This window comes from Pectinophora gossypiella, chromosome 14, assembly GCF_024362695.1.
Source record: "Pectinophora gossypiella chromosome 14, ilPecGoss1.1, whole genome shotgun sequence".
Taxonomy (NCBI): domain Eukaryota; kingdom Metazoa; phylum Arthropoda; class Insecta; order Lepidoptera; family Gelechiidae; genus Pectinophora; species Pectinophora gossypiella.
The window spans coordinates 7,995,190-8,009,585 of record NC_065417.1 but is presented as its reverse complement, the minus strand read 5'-3'; the positions used below and the strand labels follow the sequence as shown (position 1 = coordinate 8,009,585).

Here is a 14,396-nt window from a genome sequence, read left to right as displayed (position 1 = left end):
AATCTTTGCAACTGATATCTGTGACAGGTGAATACAGCTTCCTCATTATTGGATTTTTACACGAAATCGTGATAAAATAGGCAGTTAAATGAACTAGTTTTGTCAACCTTGAATCAAATGTATTACAGTTGAATTTGCCATTAATTTTCTTATTTGATCACATGTTATGTCATTTTCAATCTTCTATGTTTAGCATAAGTATCTTATTAATATTAGATCCAGTCCAATTTAGGATGGAGTCCGGTTTTAAGATACTTGTATAAAAGTAGAGCTGAAGATGAGCAAAGCATCATTCAGTCATCGGCCGTCTGAAACTCACCGCAAAATGTTCAAACTGGTGAGTTTATCACAAAATATAATGTATACACACATATCTATTACATTCACATTACGTATTTCGAGCCATAATATGTGGAAATATTAATATTATATTCGATAAGTAAATTATATGCACTTGTGACAAGTAAACATAAGAAGCCAACAATGGCTAGAAATGTGATGGATTTCCCAAAAAAAATTAAATAAGTACTTATTCTTATTTTTTAACAACATGCTGTCACTAATAGTATTACTAATTGAATGTTTGACACCCCCGACATCTGGCCAATTTTCTTTATATTTACTTTCTTTAAATAACGAATAGTGTATGTATTGACATTTGCGGTCCACTACATAAAAGCAAGTTAAATATTAAGTTTTTACACGTAGAAAAACAAAATAGGCAACAATCACTGTGAATCATGCTATTCTTACCGTCTTACTCATACAAGCATAATAATTTATAATGTTTTTGTCTTTATAGATCCTCGCCCTCGCCCTCGTCGGCATCGCCGCTGCTAAGCCCCAGTGGGCTACTCCAGTAGCATACACCGCCCCTCTGGCCTACCAGGCCCCCGTAGCTTACACTTCCTACACCCCCGTAGCCTACAGCGCCCCTGTCGCTCAGGTCCCCGTCGCCCAGGTCGCTCAAGTAGCACCCGTCGCTCAGGTGGCCGCTGTTCCCCAGTACCAGTACGCTCGCGTTGCTACCCCCGTTGCTCAGGTGGCGACCCCCGTCGCTCAGGTGGCCGCTGTTCCCCAGTACCAGTACGCTCGCGTTGCTACCCCCGTTGCTCAGGTGGCGACCCCCGTCGCTCAGGTGGCCGCTGTTCCCCAGTACCAGTACGCTCGTGTCGCTACCCCTGTAGCCCAAGTCGCTCCCGTTGCCCCCGTCGCGCAAGTCGTCCCCGCCGTCACTGCCTACTCCGCTGCCACCCCCGTGGCCTACGCCAACGCCTACGGATACCCCTCTTACCTCTGGAAGAAGAAGTAAATGAATGATCAACATTCTTAAGTTAGATACGCCTGTTACATCAAAGAATATCTATTCGCTATGATAAACTGGCATGTTTATCACTGTGGATGGATAACTACAACTTTCTCTACTGTTATATTTGTTAGAAATTGGACATGAACAGATTGATGTATGGTAAATAAAGATTTCCTATCCTTCACTTGGTGTTTCCTTTATTTGGCTGCGTAACTGATTATTAGATAATCGAGGAGTATTAAATATTTACATAATGTGTCATTTTTGTGTTCAATACAAATGACAGCATGGAAGGTCAACGGGAACATATTCGGACCGTTTGTTACATTTTTACTGTGATTATACATTCTTTTGTTTCACTGAAGCTATTCAGTGGGACCTTGGCAATACTAGTCAATGACGCGTATTTTTCTCATTATATTCATTCGTCAGACGACGTCTTCTTAAAATGATCCAAATATATAAGGTTGAACAACTTCATATCAGTCAGTGCACTGCAACCGCTGAACTAACCACTTGTACAGAACAATAAATAGTTATTCAAAATGTGTAGAATATTGTTGGTAAGTCCTTAAAATTATGATACATTTATCTAATTATGTAACTCTTCCCTTATTATACTATTTTTTTTTTACTTTATTTGGAACTGATGGACTAATGTTATGGGCGATTGGCTGATCCCTTATCACCATAAGGTTCATCATATCCATCTTTGGAATTCGTATCAACAGTGGCTGCAAGTTGTCTTTGATTACTTGTGGCTCTGCCCACCCCATTAGGGATTACGGGCGTGAGTTTATGTATGTATGTATGTTGGAACTGATCGAGCTAATTGCATCATTTCATAAATAAACAGTCATTTCTTTAATCAGGTTTCAACTGTAATAAATTGTTAGGCCACATGCACAGTGTTATAATCGCACAAAAACTTATCAGAATAGTTATGTAAATATAGTATCTATCTCCTGTGTGAATTAGAATAAAATTTCTGTGTAGCCTGAGCTTTACTAGAGATTCGAGATTATTAGTTATTTGTGGTCTCTAGGACTTTTGGATTCGACATTAAAGTTAATAAATAATTTATATTTTTCTAACGACTTGCCTATTTTTACCATCGAGCAATATTTAATTTAAATACATTGACATTTACTTATTCCCAGTCACGGTGTAATTACGTACACTGGTAGACAAAAAAATCGTCTCAATTTTTGCTACCGGCCATTTGTAAAATACTATGCTCTACGCAAATTATCTGTGATATTGTTTTATTTTAAATATTTTTGGCCATAACACACATTTTTATAACCATAAACAAAACAGTTACTTTCAGAGCTAAAATAGATTTATCAAACAAAATAAAAATTAAATTAAATAAAATTAAACAAATAAACAAAAAAGCCCGTTAAAAAGAAAATCCTTTAAAATGATATATTTTTGTAGACAGAGAAATTGAGTGCAATTTTTAGTCTATCAGTGTAGTTACGATCAATGTCTTTTGGCTATTAGTTATAGTAACTCTTACTTGAATATGTATAAGTATAGAAAAAAGTAACTAGTGGAAAGTAAAGTGTGCAGTTTATCTCTCTACATCTCTCCTTCTTATCGTTGTGTTAAAGTGAAAACCTCGTAAGCGAATCTTTACAAAATCACATTCTGATGTGATTTTCTCCAAAATAAAATTATTGACCTTATAGAGATATGAAAATAAAGTTATTTTATTTAGTGTCTTAGATTGTGTACGTGGATGTAAAAACAACTGACAAACGTATAATTATTATTATAAGATAACAACACTTTACTAACACTTTGTTGCACAAATATTTACAACACATTAAAAGGACAACAAAACAGGATTGTGTAGTTATACAGTCATTTTTTCTGAGCCACGCTCATGTCGGTATAACATTTTATTTTTCTCACTATCTAAAGCTATATCTCTTGTATAACTCTCCGTACTACTTCTACTTCAACACTGTAATTCATTGCGAAATCCACAGATGACAATGGCAATGGTTGTGCTGGCGTCGGCAGCGCCTGATCCAGCGGTATTCTATGGAGTGAACCCGTACTCCGCTGCCCTGATAGCCCCTGGCGTACCCTACCCCTATTCTACCTACTCCACTTACGCTTCATCCTATGTCCAGGATTGGTCAGCAGTATCAGCGCCCCTAGTGGCCGCTGCGTACCCCGCCGCTTATACTGCTGATTGGTTCTACCGTCGGTAGAATACTTTTAAACCAGGGCATATCCAATGTGTTTTCAGTAATGGACAGGATATATATAATATTGACACCAGCCAATCACGGGATATTTCGTTAGCTTACGCAATATTGTCAGATATCTTTAGAGGCCTCTGAACTTTGTCTACGAGCACAAAGCTTGAACGCTATTAGGGCAAGCGTTTAAGGTTACGCTACCGTTTTACGGACCATTATGTAATCGGTACCTACCGTAATTTCATACCGGTATAATAAAAGTAGCATACCCTTTTATACGTTTTAAACCCAGGCATAGAGTAAAATAAAAAATCTTTGTATTCTATTTGAAGAAAGCATTTTGGCAAGACCTGTGCACTCTGTTCAGATGACGTGAAATCCGGGCGCATGAATATTTAATTTTATATTTATCTTATGGATGGAAGTGTGTATATAAAATTACTACTCAGTAGCATCATCTGGACACAGGCATTATTAATATTATTATAAATAATTAATAACGATGAAATGTAATATAAATAACATGTACCCAAAGATATTTATTATTTAAATTGAGACATAAATAAATCTAAATTATTACCCTATTTGTCTTTTTATTACAACCGTACCAACAAATTAAATTTTCCATGCATTAAACACGTTGTTAACTATGTACTTGGGTACATTTTTATTCAAAAAATGTATAAACAAACATAATATTATAAGCTCCTAGGGCTAAGGGCTAGTTCGAAGTACATCCATCGCAAGAAGAACTGAATACCCACGCAACATCGAGCTTTCAATCAATTATGTTTATCACATCCGACAATACTCCATGGATCGCAAAACTTAATTTATGGCTTCCTTTTCTTCACACGATCAGCTACCGAAACCTGATACACTAAAATAATATACAACACGAAGACGTGATAAAAACTAGTAGAAAAAATATTTCGTACCGGTTCTGTATGTTACTGATGATAAACTGTCAATCAATTAACATTTATCTAAATTCAACTAGGTGGCTGTATCTCAAAAAATAATAAAAGAATAAATAAAGAAGTAAAAAGTTTATTTTGTACTTATTTTTAAAACAATCTAGACACTGTACTTGAGTGTAAAAAAGGATATAATTATTGTAAGATATATACTTATAGAGTTGTTAAAGTGACACATCCGTTTGGTAAGTAACTTTTGATATTTTATTCCTCGTATCTTTGCCAAATCTCAATTAATTTAAACGTTATTTCAATAGATAATTACCTGAGTTTTGATGACGCCACGTTATTCTAGATTCCAGATTATATATAGAATCTAAATATATATTCAGATACTTAACTATATTTGTATTAATCAATGTGATTTCAGATTTGATTACAGTTTTATAGCCAAAAATAGCACGATTTTTGTCATGTTTAGTTTCCACTAATTTACGAGGCTGTATCAACTCTATATATTATTGTAGGGTGTAAGGTGGCAACTGGTCGAGTGAGCTAGTTCGTCCCAGCCCACAGCCTGCGTGGAGATAACTCCCGTGCGATTTCAAGGACACACCCGGCTTGGCGGGGTTTATGCACACTATTCTTTATTTTAATCATACCTAGATTAACATCAAGAAAATTGCCATAGGTACATCATCAGGTCTCAAATGTATAAGTGTTTCAAAGTTACTTCGAGATAAGGGAATAGCGAACATGAGTAATCCACGGAATATTCTGAGATTATCGCCCTAGATCATGCATTGGTTAATATTAAAAGTTAGTCGGTACTAAATTTAGTACCTACTTACTGTATTTTTTATTTATACATTTTTTTTATAAAAATCTTTTTTCACGTTTTCACGGGGTCCACTTACCTAACCTAAAGATTTGACATATCCAGTTATTTACAGAAGCGACTGCCTGTCTGGCCTTCCAACCCGAAGGGAAATCCAGCCCAAGCCCTTTAGATTAGACCACATACCTCCGAAACGCATTTCTCGAGAATGTGGGTTTCCTTACCATATGTTCCTTCACCGCTGAGCACGTGATTATACATTTATGATTCAAACATGAATTCGAAAACAAATTCGAAAATCATTGAATTACGCCCGTACCTACTGGGGCTCGAACTTGCGACCTCACAGTGGACTTCCACCCCAATACAAAGAGTGCGCGCGCTGGTACCTGGTACCTATCTAGGTTTATGAAGTTGTCGAAGAAAACTAGATAATCTTGGGCTCCTAGGATATACCAATAATTAAGACATACGAAAGTTTAAGTAAGTACCAATATCCTTTTTTCCCTTACTTCATTTTGCTAATCAAATATTTGACGGCCTTTGAACTTTGTTTAGGAGAACAGAATTTAAAAAATAATGAAACTCTTTTTACAACTTCTCAACCGTTAAAATCATTAGACATTTCCCTAAATTATCGATGCAAAATCTAATTTGATAAATTCTTTCGTCTCGCATAAAGGGGTCCCTTCGAAAGGTCAATGCAATTTCAAGTTGCATAGTTGCTGGAGTATAAAAACTGTGAGAGTCCTTCGTAGGGCATCATTCACCTTGTGGAAGAACTGTGACTATCAACATGTACAAACTGGTGAGTATCCTAGCTTTTACTCTGAGTAATTATTATTTCTAACTAAGTACTTGCATCAAAACTTTGAAAATTTAGTTAAAATAGTTTTAGAATGACATTGCAAAGAAAGTAAATAGTAAGGGCGTCGTCGACCAATCGGTGAACGTCAGGTCCGCCTATGTAGTGTCACATATTTTAATATAATATATGCAGACAGATTGTACGAATTTTCAGCTGAAATATGCTAAGATCCTGACGTCAGGACCGCCGGTGTAGGAGACATACCATTTAGCGCCCAAAGCTTTTAAGTGCAAATCTTCATAATCTTAACACATTTCAGCTCAAAATGCGTACAATCTTCTGCATATTTAGACATGTGATACCACATAGGCGGACCTGACGTTCACGACCGATCGTCATTGGTCTGTAAGCGCACTAAGTGTTATTCGGGAACAACAACCTGTCAAAATAAATTGTGTTTAACCTAAATCGACACTAGGTTACCTTTGAATGCCGCGAAAATGATTGTTTATTTCTTAAACTGTGTGTTGCCCGTGAAATCATTCGCGTGGACCTCGGTTATCGCGGCAAGCACATTTTGATGTCCATCTGTTCATGTTTGTACTCCTGTTTTCTTTATTTTCTGCCCCTTCCAAGTTCTATCGGATTAGATGTCTTTTTCTGAACCTTTGAAGACCTGTATGCAGAAATTTCTAGTGATCGATCGTGTAGTCAAGATGAAAAGCGTAAAAAACCATAATTCCTAGACGATACGTTAAATGGGAACAATTTTTGCTTGTGACCTCTATATTAAAATATTTTCGTACCGGGGATCGACTTTTGAACACAGCTTTAGAATACATTGTTTGAGGTTTACGCGGTTATTAATATAATTAAAACACATAATACCGGGTTCTTACCGCGTTAGAATCATCATCCTGTGATCATGGCACAGTGTTGAAATATCGGAAGTCTAATATCCCTGATTTTAACGCGGTAAGAACCCGGTTATGTGTTAATATTTAAAATGTAAATGCTGTAATTAATTACAGCTTTTAAATATTTGTGGCTTCAAATATGATGTTATTATTGTTATTTTTTTAAGATGTTTTGATTGTACGGCCATCGACCTTCACTAAGGAAAACGGAAAAGCTCTATAACGTGGGCGTGGGAATGTATCGCCTGATATTATAAATACTTAGATTTTTTTATGTTTGTGCTGAGTGCAGACATTTACTCGTTTTTCCAATCCGTAGTTCATTGCTCCTGTGTTAAATATCGGCACATTCGATGGAAAGTTCTAGGTATTTTTTTTATTGATTTATTGCAAGCCTTACAGTGTATACAATTCTTGTAAACAGCTTATTAAATAACATTTTTGTTGGCCAGTTACAATAGGTATATTATTGTGATAAAAAATATTGGTTTAGAATACTTTGACGTCACACTGCTATAACAGAATTAAAGTAAGTTGCCTTAATAACATTGTTTACAAAGCATAATCCACTTCTATACCTGGTCTATAGAATGCCCACACCAATAGAATGAAAAGTACTGATTACTGAGTACTGATTTAGGTTAACTTACAAAGCAATATTTTGTAGCGCTTCTGTTTACCAATATTTTTATTTGGTACAATATTGAAATACTTTACTAAGTAAGTACCTAAATATTTTGTACCTACTAGAAACTCGTGCACTGAAACTTTAAATCGTTTTTTAACTGAGCGTTAAAAATATATGTAATAGCGGTAATGCAGAACGGAAGATGCGAGTCACAGGGACTGTAACCTGAAACCTGATAGAGGGCAGCGGTAACAATCTGTACTATTCACAGGTGGAGGACAGGAGTTCTAGTACGGCTTTGAAATAGACTACTCGGCACCATCACATTTACGTCAAACAGAGTACTGCGGGGTGAAAGGCAAGAAGGAAAACACTGCCCTATTTTTCCCTAAAAAGTAGCAAGGATAATGTAGGTGTAGACAAGAGCGCGGCTCTTAAATTAGTGACGTGATGTTAAAATATATATTTTAACCGTCTTTTAAAAGGAGGAGGTTCGCAATTCGACCGTTATTTTTCTTACTATTAGCAACTGGCTTTGAATTTCCTAAAATCTCTTATTATCATAGTCATAAAAGGAAATCTTGTGCTCGTGTTGCTGGTCTCAACTTTTGAATAGTGCATGTAATTTTTATAATAATCTAAATTACAGCCTCTGTGGTCTAGTTGTTAGCGTTGATCCGGGAATATTGTCGAAATCTCTTTGTGAGACTGCCCTTTGTTTGGTAAGGACATAGCAGATTTGAATCACCTGATCGTCTGAAAAAGTGCCTAAGATGTGAAAAAGTGACTCCACCAACCCGCAGTGGAGCACCGTGGTGGGGTATTCTCCATAGCACTATATGGGGTATGGACCGCCTCCTTATAAATGCGGGGAGGCCCAGCCGTTGGTCCTATATAAGTTGTTTATATTTTATATAAATTATGTGATTAATTCTTTTAAGCGTCTTTCAGCTTGACTGAGTGAACAATAAAACGGTTCTATGATTACTTTCGCAGATTACTTTATAACTTTTAAGGAACAACACAACAAATATTTCATAGAAAGTCCTTCTGTAAACAACACGTTAATTTTGCAAATTGGTTTAATTCTGAGAAATTTTTTGCCTGACAATTTACTCTTCCACAATTATTTTATTAAATTATTATAAATACTTACCAAGAGCTTTTTGCAAGTTATTTATAACTAGGCTTACTTCATAATTTATCAATATTTAGTGGGAAAATAGCCCGATTCCTGCAGACACCTCCGAATTTTATTTAAGTTATACACGTCATTATCTTATCCGCCGAAAAGGAAAGGGACGGATGATTGTCAACAAGTCAATTTTTATAACGAATGAGTACACACACCGCGCGACTAAAATAGGCATCTCGCTTGTTTGCAATCCGTTTGACGTGCTGTCTACTTAACTCTGTCGGATTATAAAGACCGATGTAATAATTTTTTTAGACGGTTGTTTTAGATTTCTGCTTAAAATTTACGTGTGTTCCATAAATTTTATGCCTGTCGATTACACGTCCCTTTCTTTTTCAATAGATAAGAAAATGAAAGGTATAACTTAAAATAAAATTAGATGGCGTCTGCAGGAATTAGCACCAATAAGTCATTTAAATAGGTAACACACAGGCTTATTACTATATACGGAGTAGTTTCAAGTAATCCTTTATCTTTAGGCATAATACCTAGAAAGCTATTAAGTACTTACTTGTATTATACGGCGCTGAAAGGATTTTATTGTTCCACGAACTTAACTAAGTATATTTTTATTTTCTTCTAACCTGATTTGGTGCGTATTAGAACGAGCATAAAATGTGACCTTTACGTCGTAAATCACATTTCATCGGAATTAATAAGTTTATCGGTAAAACACCCACTTGCTTTATGACTACAATGAAATTAAGCGTATTGTGTCCCACGCCAATGAGGGACTGTTCAGGGGCCTGTTTAATAAAACTTACAATTGTAAATTACAATGACAATTTGATGTACATTGCGAAGTGTGTGATCACAAATATTTTGCAGCTTCAAATTAGCTACGTAATGAACACCAAATTGTCGTTGTAATTTACAATTGTAAGTTTTATTAAACAGGCCCCAGGCCTTCCCTAATAAAAATATAGATGGCCCCGTATAACGCTGCCTTCGTTTAACATTCTTAGCATAGACATATTATGCATATCTTTGTTTTTGAGTATAAAATCTCCTACGACCCTACGGACCGGGATAATTAATGTTGGAGGTCGAGTAAGATTCGTCTCCTGAGGAATTACGGAGGTTACTAACTTCCTGTCCTACACTACATTAGGTATTTTAATATTTTAGCAGGTATTTTAAATCTCCAGGTTAGGTAAGCGGACGTTGTAAAAACGGGATATAGCTAGGCAGATGTTATTGTGATGTAAAATTACACTTTATTTTGACAGCTGGCATTCCTGATGTTCCTCGCCGTGGCGTTCGCGGCGCCGGCTCCAGAGCCCGCCCCGGGCACACTCCTGGCCCCAGCTGTCTACAAGGCCCCGTACTCGCCCCTCTACCCCGCACCACTAGGCTACCCAGCCTACCCCGCAGCGCCCATAGCGTACGGCGCGCCCATCGCAGCCTACCCTTATCCCGCACCCGGCCTCGCCTACAGCAAGATCTACTGAGACGATGAAGCTACAAGTATCTTGAGAATGAAACATTTTTGGCAGTGATATTCGAGTTGTAACTACTTATTGAAAAGACGCAATAAATTACGTTCCGCCTAATTTTTGAGTTTCCTTCTTTTATGTTTGTCGCTTAATGCGAGTATTACAATAATAAGACGTCATAGACATGCACGCGATGATAAGCAAAATGGAATGGGTATTTCTAAGTGTTTTGTTTCAAAAAACAAAACAAAACACAGTACCGAAACGAATTTCTGTGAATGACAGTAACGAGTACCTATATCTATAACAAAATTATACTCACTGGTCCCGATCTCTAGACAAAAGAATTCACACATATATTGTTGTCCTTATGAAGTGGCAATAAGGTCCATAACAAAATAAAAATATGTGTAGGTAAAGTTTTTATTATTATATTTAAATATACTTACAGTTCCATTAAAAAGCCTTAAGCTGAAAGCACAGATTATTTTCTAATCGAACGAATTTTTAGTTTTGTAATAATGAACACTATTAGACAGCACTGAAAAAATAATTACCTAGTATTTTTTTATAAATTCGGATGTCACTCAGTTTGCGGTGTTTGACATTACGCAACCATACAAAACTGAAAATGTTGACAGCGCGTACGATTCGGAAGAATATATCTGCTTTAAGCTTATTTCTATTTTGAATTTGAATTTAAATAAAGTTGCCGATTGCTAGACTGTAATGTATTAAATTGAATTTAATAAACTGTACATTTTCCCACACAACAAAGCACCAATTGACATGTTTATATTACAATGACTTTATGAATGATTAATGATACGATTATTAATTCCTCGCAACAATCTGTCGCACAATAATAAAGTCTCGGTAAGTACAGTATGATTCACTTCCGCGTAGCGATATTAACCCGATAACATATGTATGTGGGCCGACAGGTAAACCTGTTATAGATTTATAAATCAAACAAAAAACATATGCAGTATGAACTATATTATCGAGAACGTTTTGGTACATCGGAGTCATTAGCAATGTGTCGTTGTTTGAATCACTTGTTAGCGGACGTAGTATCCGTTGTAAGCGTAGGGGAGTGCAGCGTAGCCAGCAGTGTAGCCGTATGGGTAGCCAGAGTAGCCGAACCCAGAGTACACGCCGGGGGCTCCGTAAGTGAGCACCTGAGGCTCAGGCTTGGGGCTGGCGAAAGCCAAAGCCACCAGGGCGAACAGGAGGAACTGGAAACAAAAGACAGAATACTCAAATATACGTTACTAGCGACCAGACTTACTTCGTCTAAGTACAATTACCCCATCTTACCCCATCATTTTTACCCCATCTTGTTCTTAGAGAAATACACTCACACAAGTGGTTCTCGAGATTATTCTGAATATAAACTTCCTTTTAAACAATGTAATGATAACCCTTTCCAAAACAGAACGCCTGATCAATTCTTCGGCAATTCACGTCGCATAGTTTTAAATATTAAACATGCGTCAGGCGCCTTGAAATTGTTTAAAACAGCAGTTTCACTTTACTACTTCGCAGAACAGTTAGAAATAAATTATTTATGAAATTATTATAGATTTTACACACTTGTAATCTCATGCATTATGCACAAAACTGATACTGAACTTTTATGAGGTAATTACTACAATCGTAATAAATGCTGGAGTTTTAAGTTATTAAGCGTTTGGCATTTATCTGAATGCTAAACGGCTTAATGAAATATGAAGTAAAAGGGTAATGAAGTGCTAGGCAACAGTAACGCTAATAAAGCGATATACGATCCTGCAATAGGTCAGGTAATTGCGACATTTTCAGTGCCTGAACCTTTTTACGCGTGAGGAAAGAAAAGGGTCGGTTAGCCAGTCTGTGGCGTGAATAACTGGAGGCTAAATGCCGCCGACAATCGTCACTGAAGTGTTAAAAGGCTGTGACGCGGTTCACCCTTATTATAACATCAAAAGACCTACACACATCCCTCACGTCACCATTATTACGGCTTAGTGGCTACCGAGACACGTAAAATCAAATTTGTGCACCGTAATATAGTGCAGACCCATAAACTTAAAAGGAACAAACTACTTATGTCTATTAATAACTCCCGCCCAAAATAGATCGCTAGGGGCCGCGCGGCCGTACGAAATAGTCGAATAATTATAAAACATTTAACCGTTCATGAGCTGTTTTAAAAATAATTCGGAAACTTCACATTGTTTACGATTTTAGAAGGCAACATGAAAAGTTTCCTGACATTTTGGATTATAAAGAGTTACATTTGAGTAATGTGGCAGTAGTTAGCAAGTGCTATTCCAACTAATTAGTAAAGCCTAAGCCTAAATCCGTCATGTAATGTCACCAACGCCACAAATGACCACTTAGTTTTAGCTAGCTTTTAATTTCTAGGTGATTGGTTCTAAGTTACGCAATGTTAAACATAGTACGTCAACTGGGACTTGGGTGAAAATCTTTCTTATAATCGATAAGTTTATCATAACACAAATAAAGAAACTATATTAGGCAGCCACTGTATTACTTCAGTTTTTATGAACATCAGGGCCCTGTGCCGAGGTTTTTCTTGCAGATTCTTTTCCTCGGATATAGGTATATAGAAGGCAGTTCTGCCTAGTTTTAGGTAGATGAGATGTTCGACAAAAATATTATATATTTAAAAGGAATATTGTTATCGACTGAATAAAGATATGTTGAATTAAATGTAAATTAAAAGTAATAGTAGACGGGATCTTTAAGTAGACTTTAATACAATTGCCAGGGATGATAAGCAGCATGGAAGAGATTAAGTATGTTTAGTCTGTAAGGATGTGAGGATTGCGCTCTATTTGTGTGGACTGGAACAGACGATGAAGACCATGTTAGAGACCTTTTTTGTACTTAGTTTTTTTTTGCTTTGTCACCCGTGCTTAGGGAAACTCACAAAGAGATAAATTCTGACTCGGACGGGACCGAAAATTAAATCGAAAATTTCGCAGGGCAGGACAAGAATCCGGTGTGTAATATGTGAGTTCAAGTCCCGCCCGAATCAGATTTTTCCTTTTCAATATTCTCTTTGATTATTGTGATGATGAAGAAAGACCTACGAGCTAAATTATAAAGGTACTTACTACTCTGAAGAACATTGTTGAGGTTTGTGTTGCTCGTGTTATCACAAGTGATGCCTGTATAGAGGCGACCGTGTCTTTTATACTACATAGGACAACCACGCCCGGTCTACTTGTCTCGTACTTAGATAAAAAGCGTCCTTGATCTTAGAACTAATATTATTCAACGTAACACAAGTATCATATCCGTGTTTTATCGCGGCATCGATCAATAGGAGCAAGTTATTGTAAAATTATAGGGCACAGTTTTTTCTTTCTGATGTGTAATGACAACATAGGGAGAAAAAACGTTTTTTTAATCATCAATCTTCAGATCAAAACAAAAAGTTTGTCTATAACGACAATTAACTGATTATAAATTTTAAACGTTGCGAGCTTTACGACTTCGCAGAAGGTTTTAGATCATCGTTATTTTCTTTTGGCCGTTACATAAAAAAACAGCGTTATGGTTTAAACAAAGATGTTCAGATTTTTTTTGATTAGTTGCACTTATATCTAATGGTTGGAATAGTTCAGAATCTTTAAGAAACTTGAAAAAGTTTTTTTTTGGCGTGGCTTACACCCGGTACAAAATTGAAGACAACAGGCCTGAGAGTGCCCAGTTAGGAGCGAACCTGGGCTTAGGGTGTCGTCTAAGAGGATTTTGGAATAATTAATCGACCCTAGTGGGCCGATAGCGATAAAAGTTGTTTGAGGGAAATCGTCGACCACGCCGCTGTGATCGGTATCGGCGTCCTGAAGTGTTTGTTGTTGGGAGCTGATTGCCCCCTTCTATGCCGAAACAAATAAACTCCATGAAAAAGGATAGTAAACTTAATCGCTGGAATGCCTTCAAGGGCTCAGGAAGCTCTATATTTAATTATTAGACATAATTATTATAGTAAAATGTCAAAGTGAAATCGACGGTGTTTGTTCAAAATCTTTTTTAGGAACTTTAAGTCTTTCTAACGGAAACAATGATTTTGTAGGTAGGTATATTTAAGTGTTTACGTACAATTTAAACTAATTGA

At 36.6% G+C, this 14,396-nt stretch overlaps 1 protein-coding gene and 2 long non-coding RNA genes across 3 annotated transcripts; 2 read left to right on the top strand and 1 right to left on the bottom strand.

The window, feature by feature from the left end:
* Nucleotides 1-179: 179 nt before the first annotated feature.
* LOC126372352 (calphotin-like) lies at nucleotides 180-1,448 on the top strand. Its single transcript, XM_050018061.1, has 2 exons — nucleotides 180-337; nucleotides 803-1,448. Exons 1-2 carry the CDS (start codon nucleotides 278-280, stop codon nucleotides 1,310-1,312), a joined length of 570 nt encoding a protein of 189 aa, XP_049874018.1. The 5' UTR covers nucleotides 180-277; the 3' UTR covers nucleotides 1,313-1,448.
* Nucleotides 1,449-1,764: 316 nt separating this feature from the next.
* On the top strand, nucleotides 1,765-4,109 carry LOC126372363 (uncharacterized). Its single transcript, XR_007567152.1, has 2 exons — nucleotides 1,765-1,872; nucleotides 3,307-4,109. It is a non-coding gene; the product is annotated as an uncharacterized LOC126372363 (long non-coding RNA).
* Nucleotides 4,110-11,246: 7,137 nt separating this feature from the next.
* Nucleotides 11,247-13,526, bottom strand: LOC126372361 (uncharacterized). The gene is made up of 2 exons (XR_007567150.1): nucleotides 13,390-13,526; nucleotides 11,247-11,502 (listed from the first exon to the last, which is right to left on the bottom strand). It is a non-coding gene; the product is annotated as an uncharacterized LOC126372361 (long non-coding RNA).
* Nucleotides 13,527-14,396: the final 870 nt, after the last annotated feature.

What these genes read in the sequence shown, in the direction of transcription:
- LOC126372352 (XM_050018061.1), top strand. Translation starts at nt 278, where the DNA reads ATGAGCAAAGCATCATTCAGTCATCGGCCGTCTGAAACTCACCGCAAA. An exon ending in ACCGCAAAATGTTCAAACTG is followed by an intron (nt 338 to 802) that starts GTGAGTTTATCA and finishes TTGTCTTTATAG; the next exon opens with ATCCTCGCCCTCGCCCTCGT.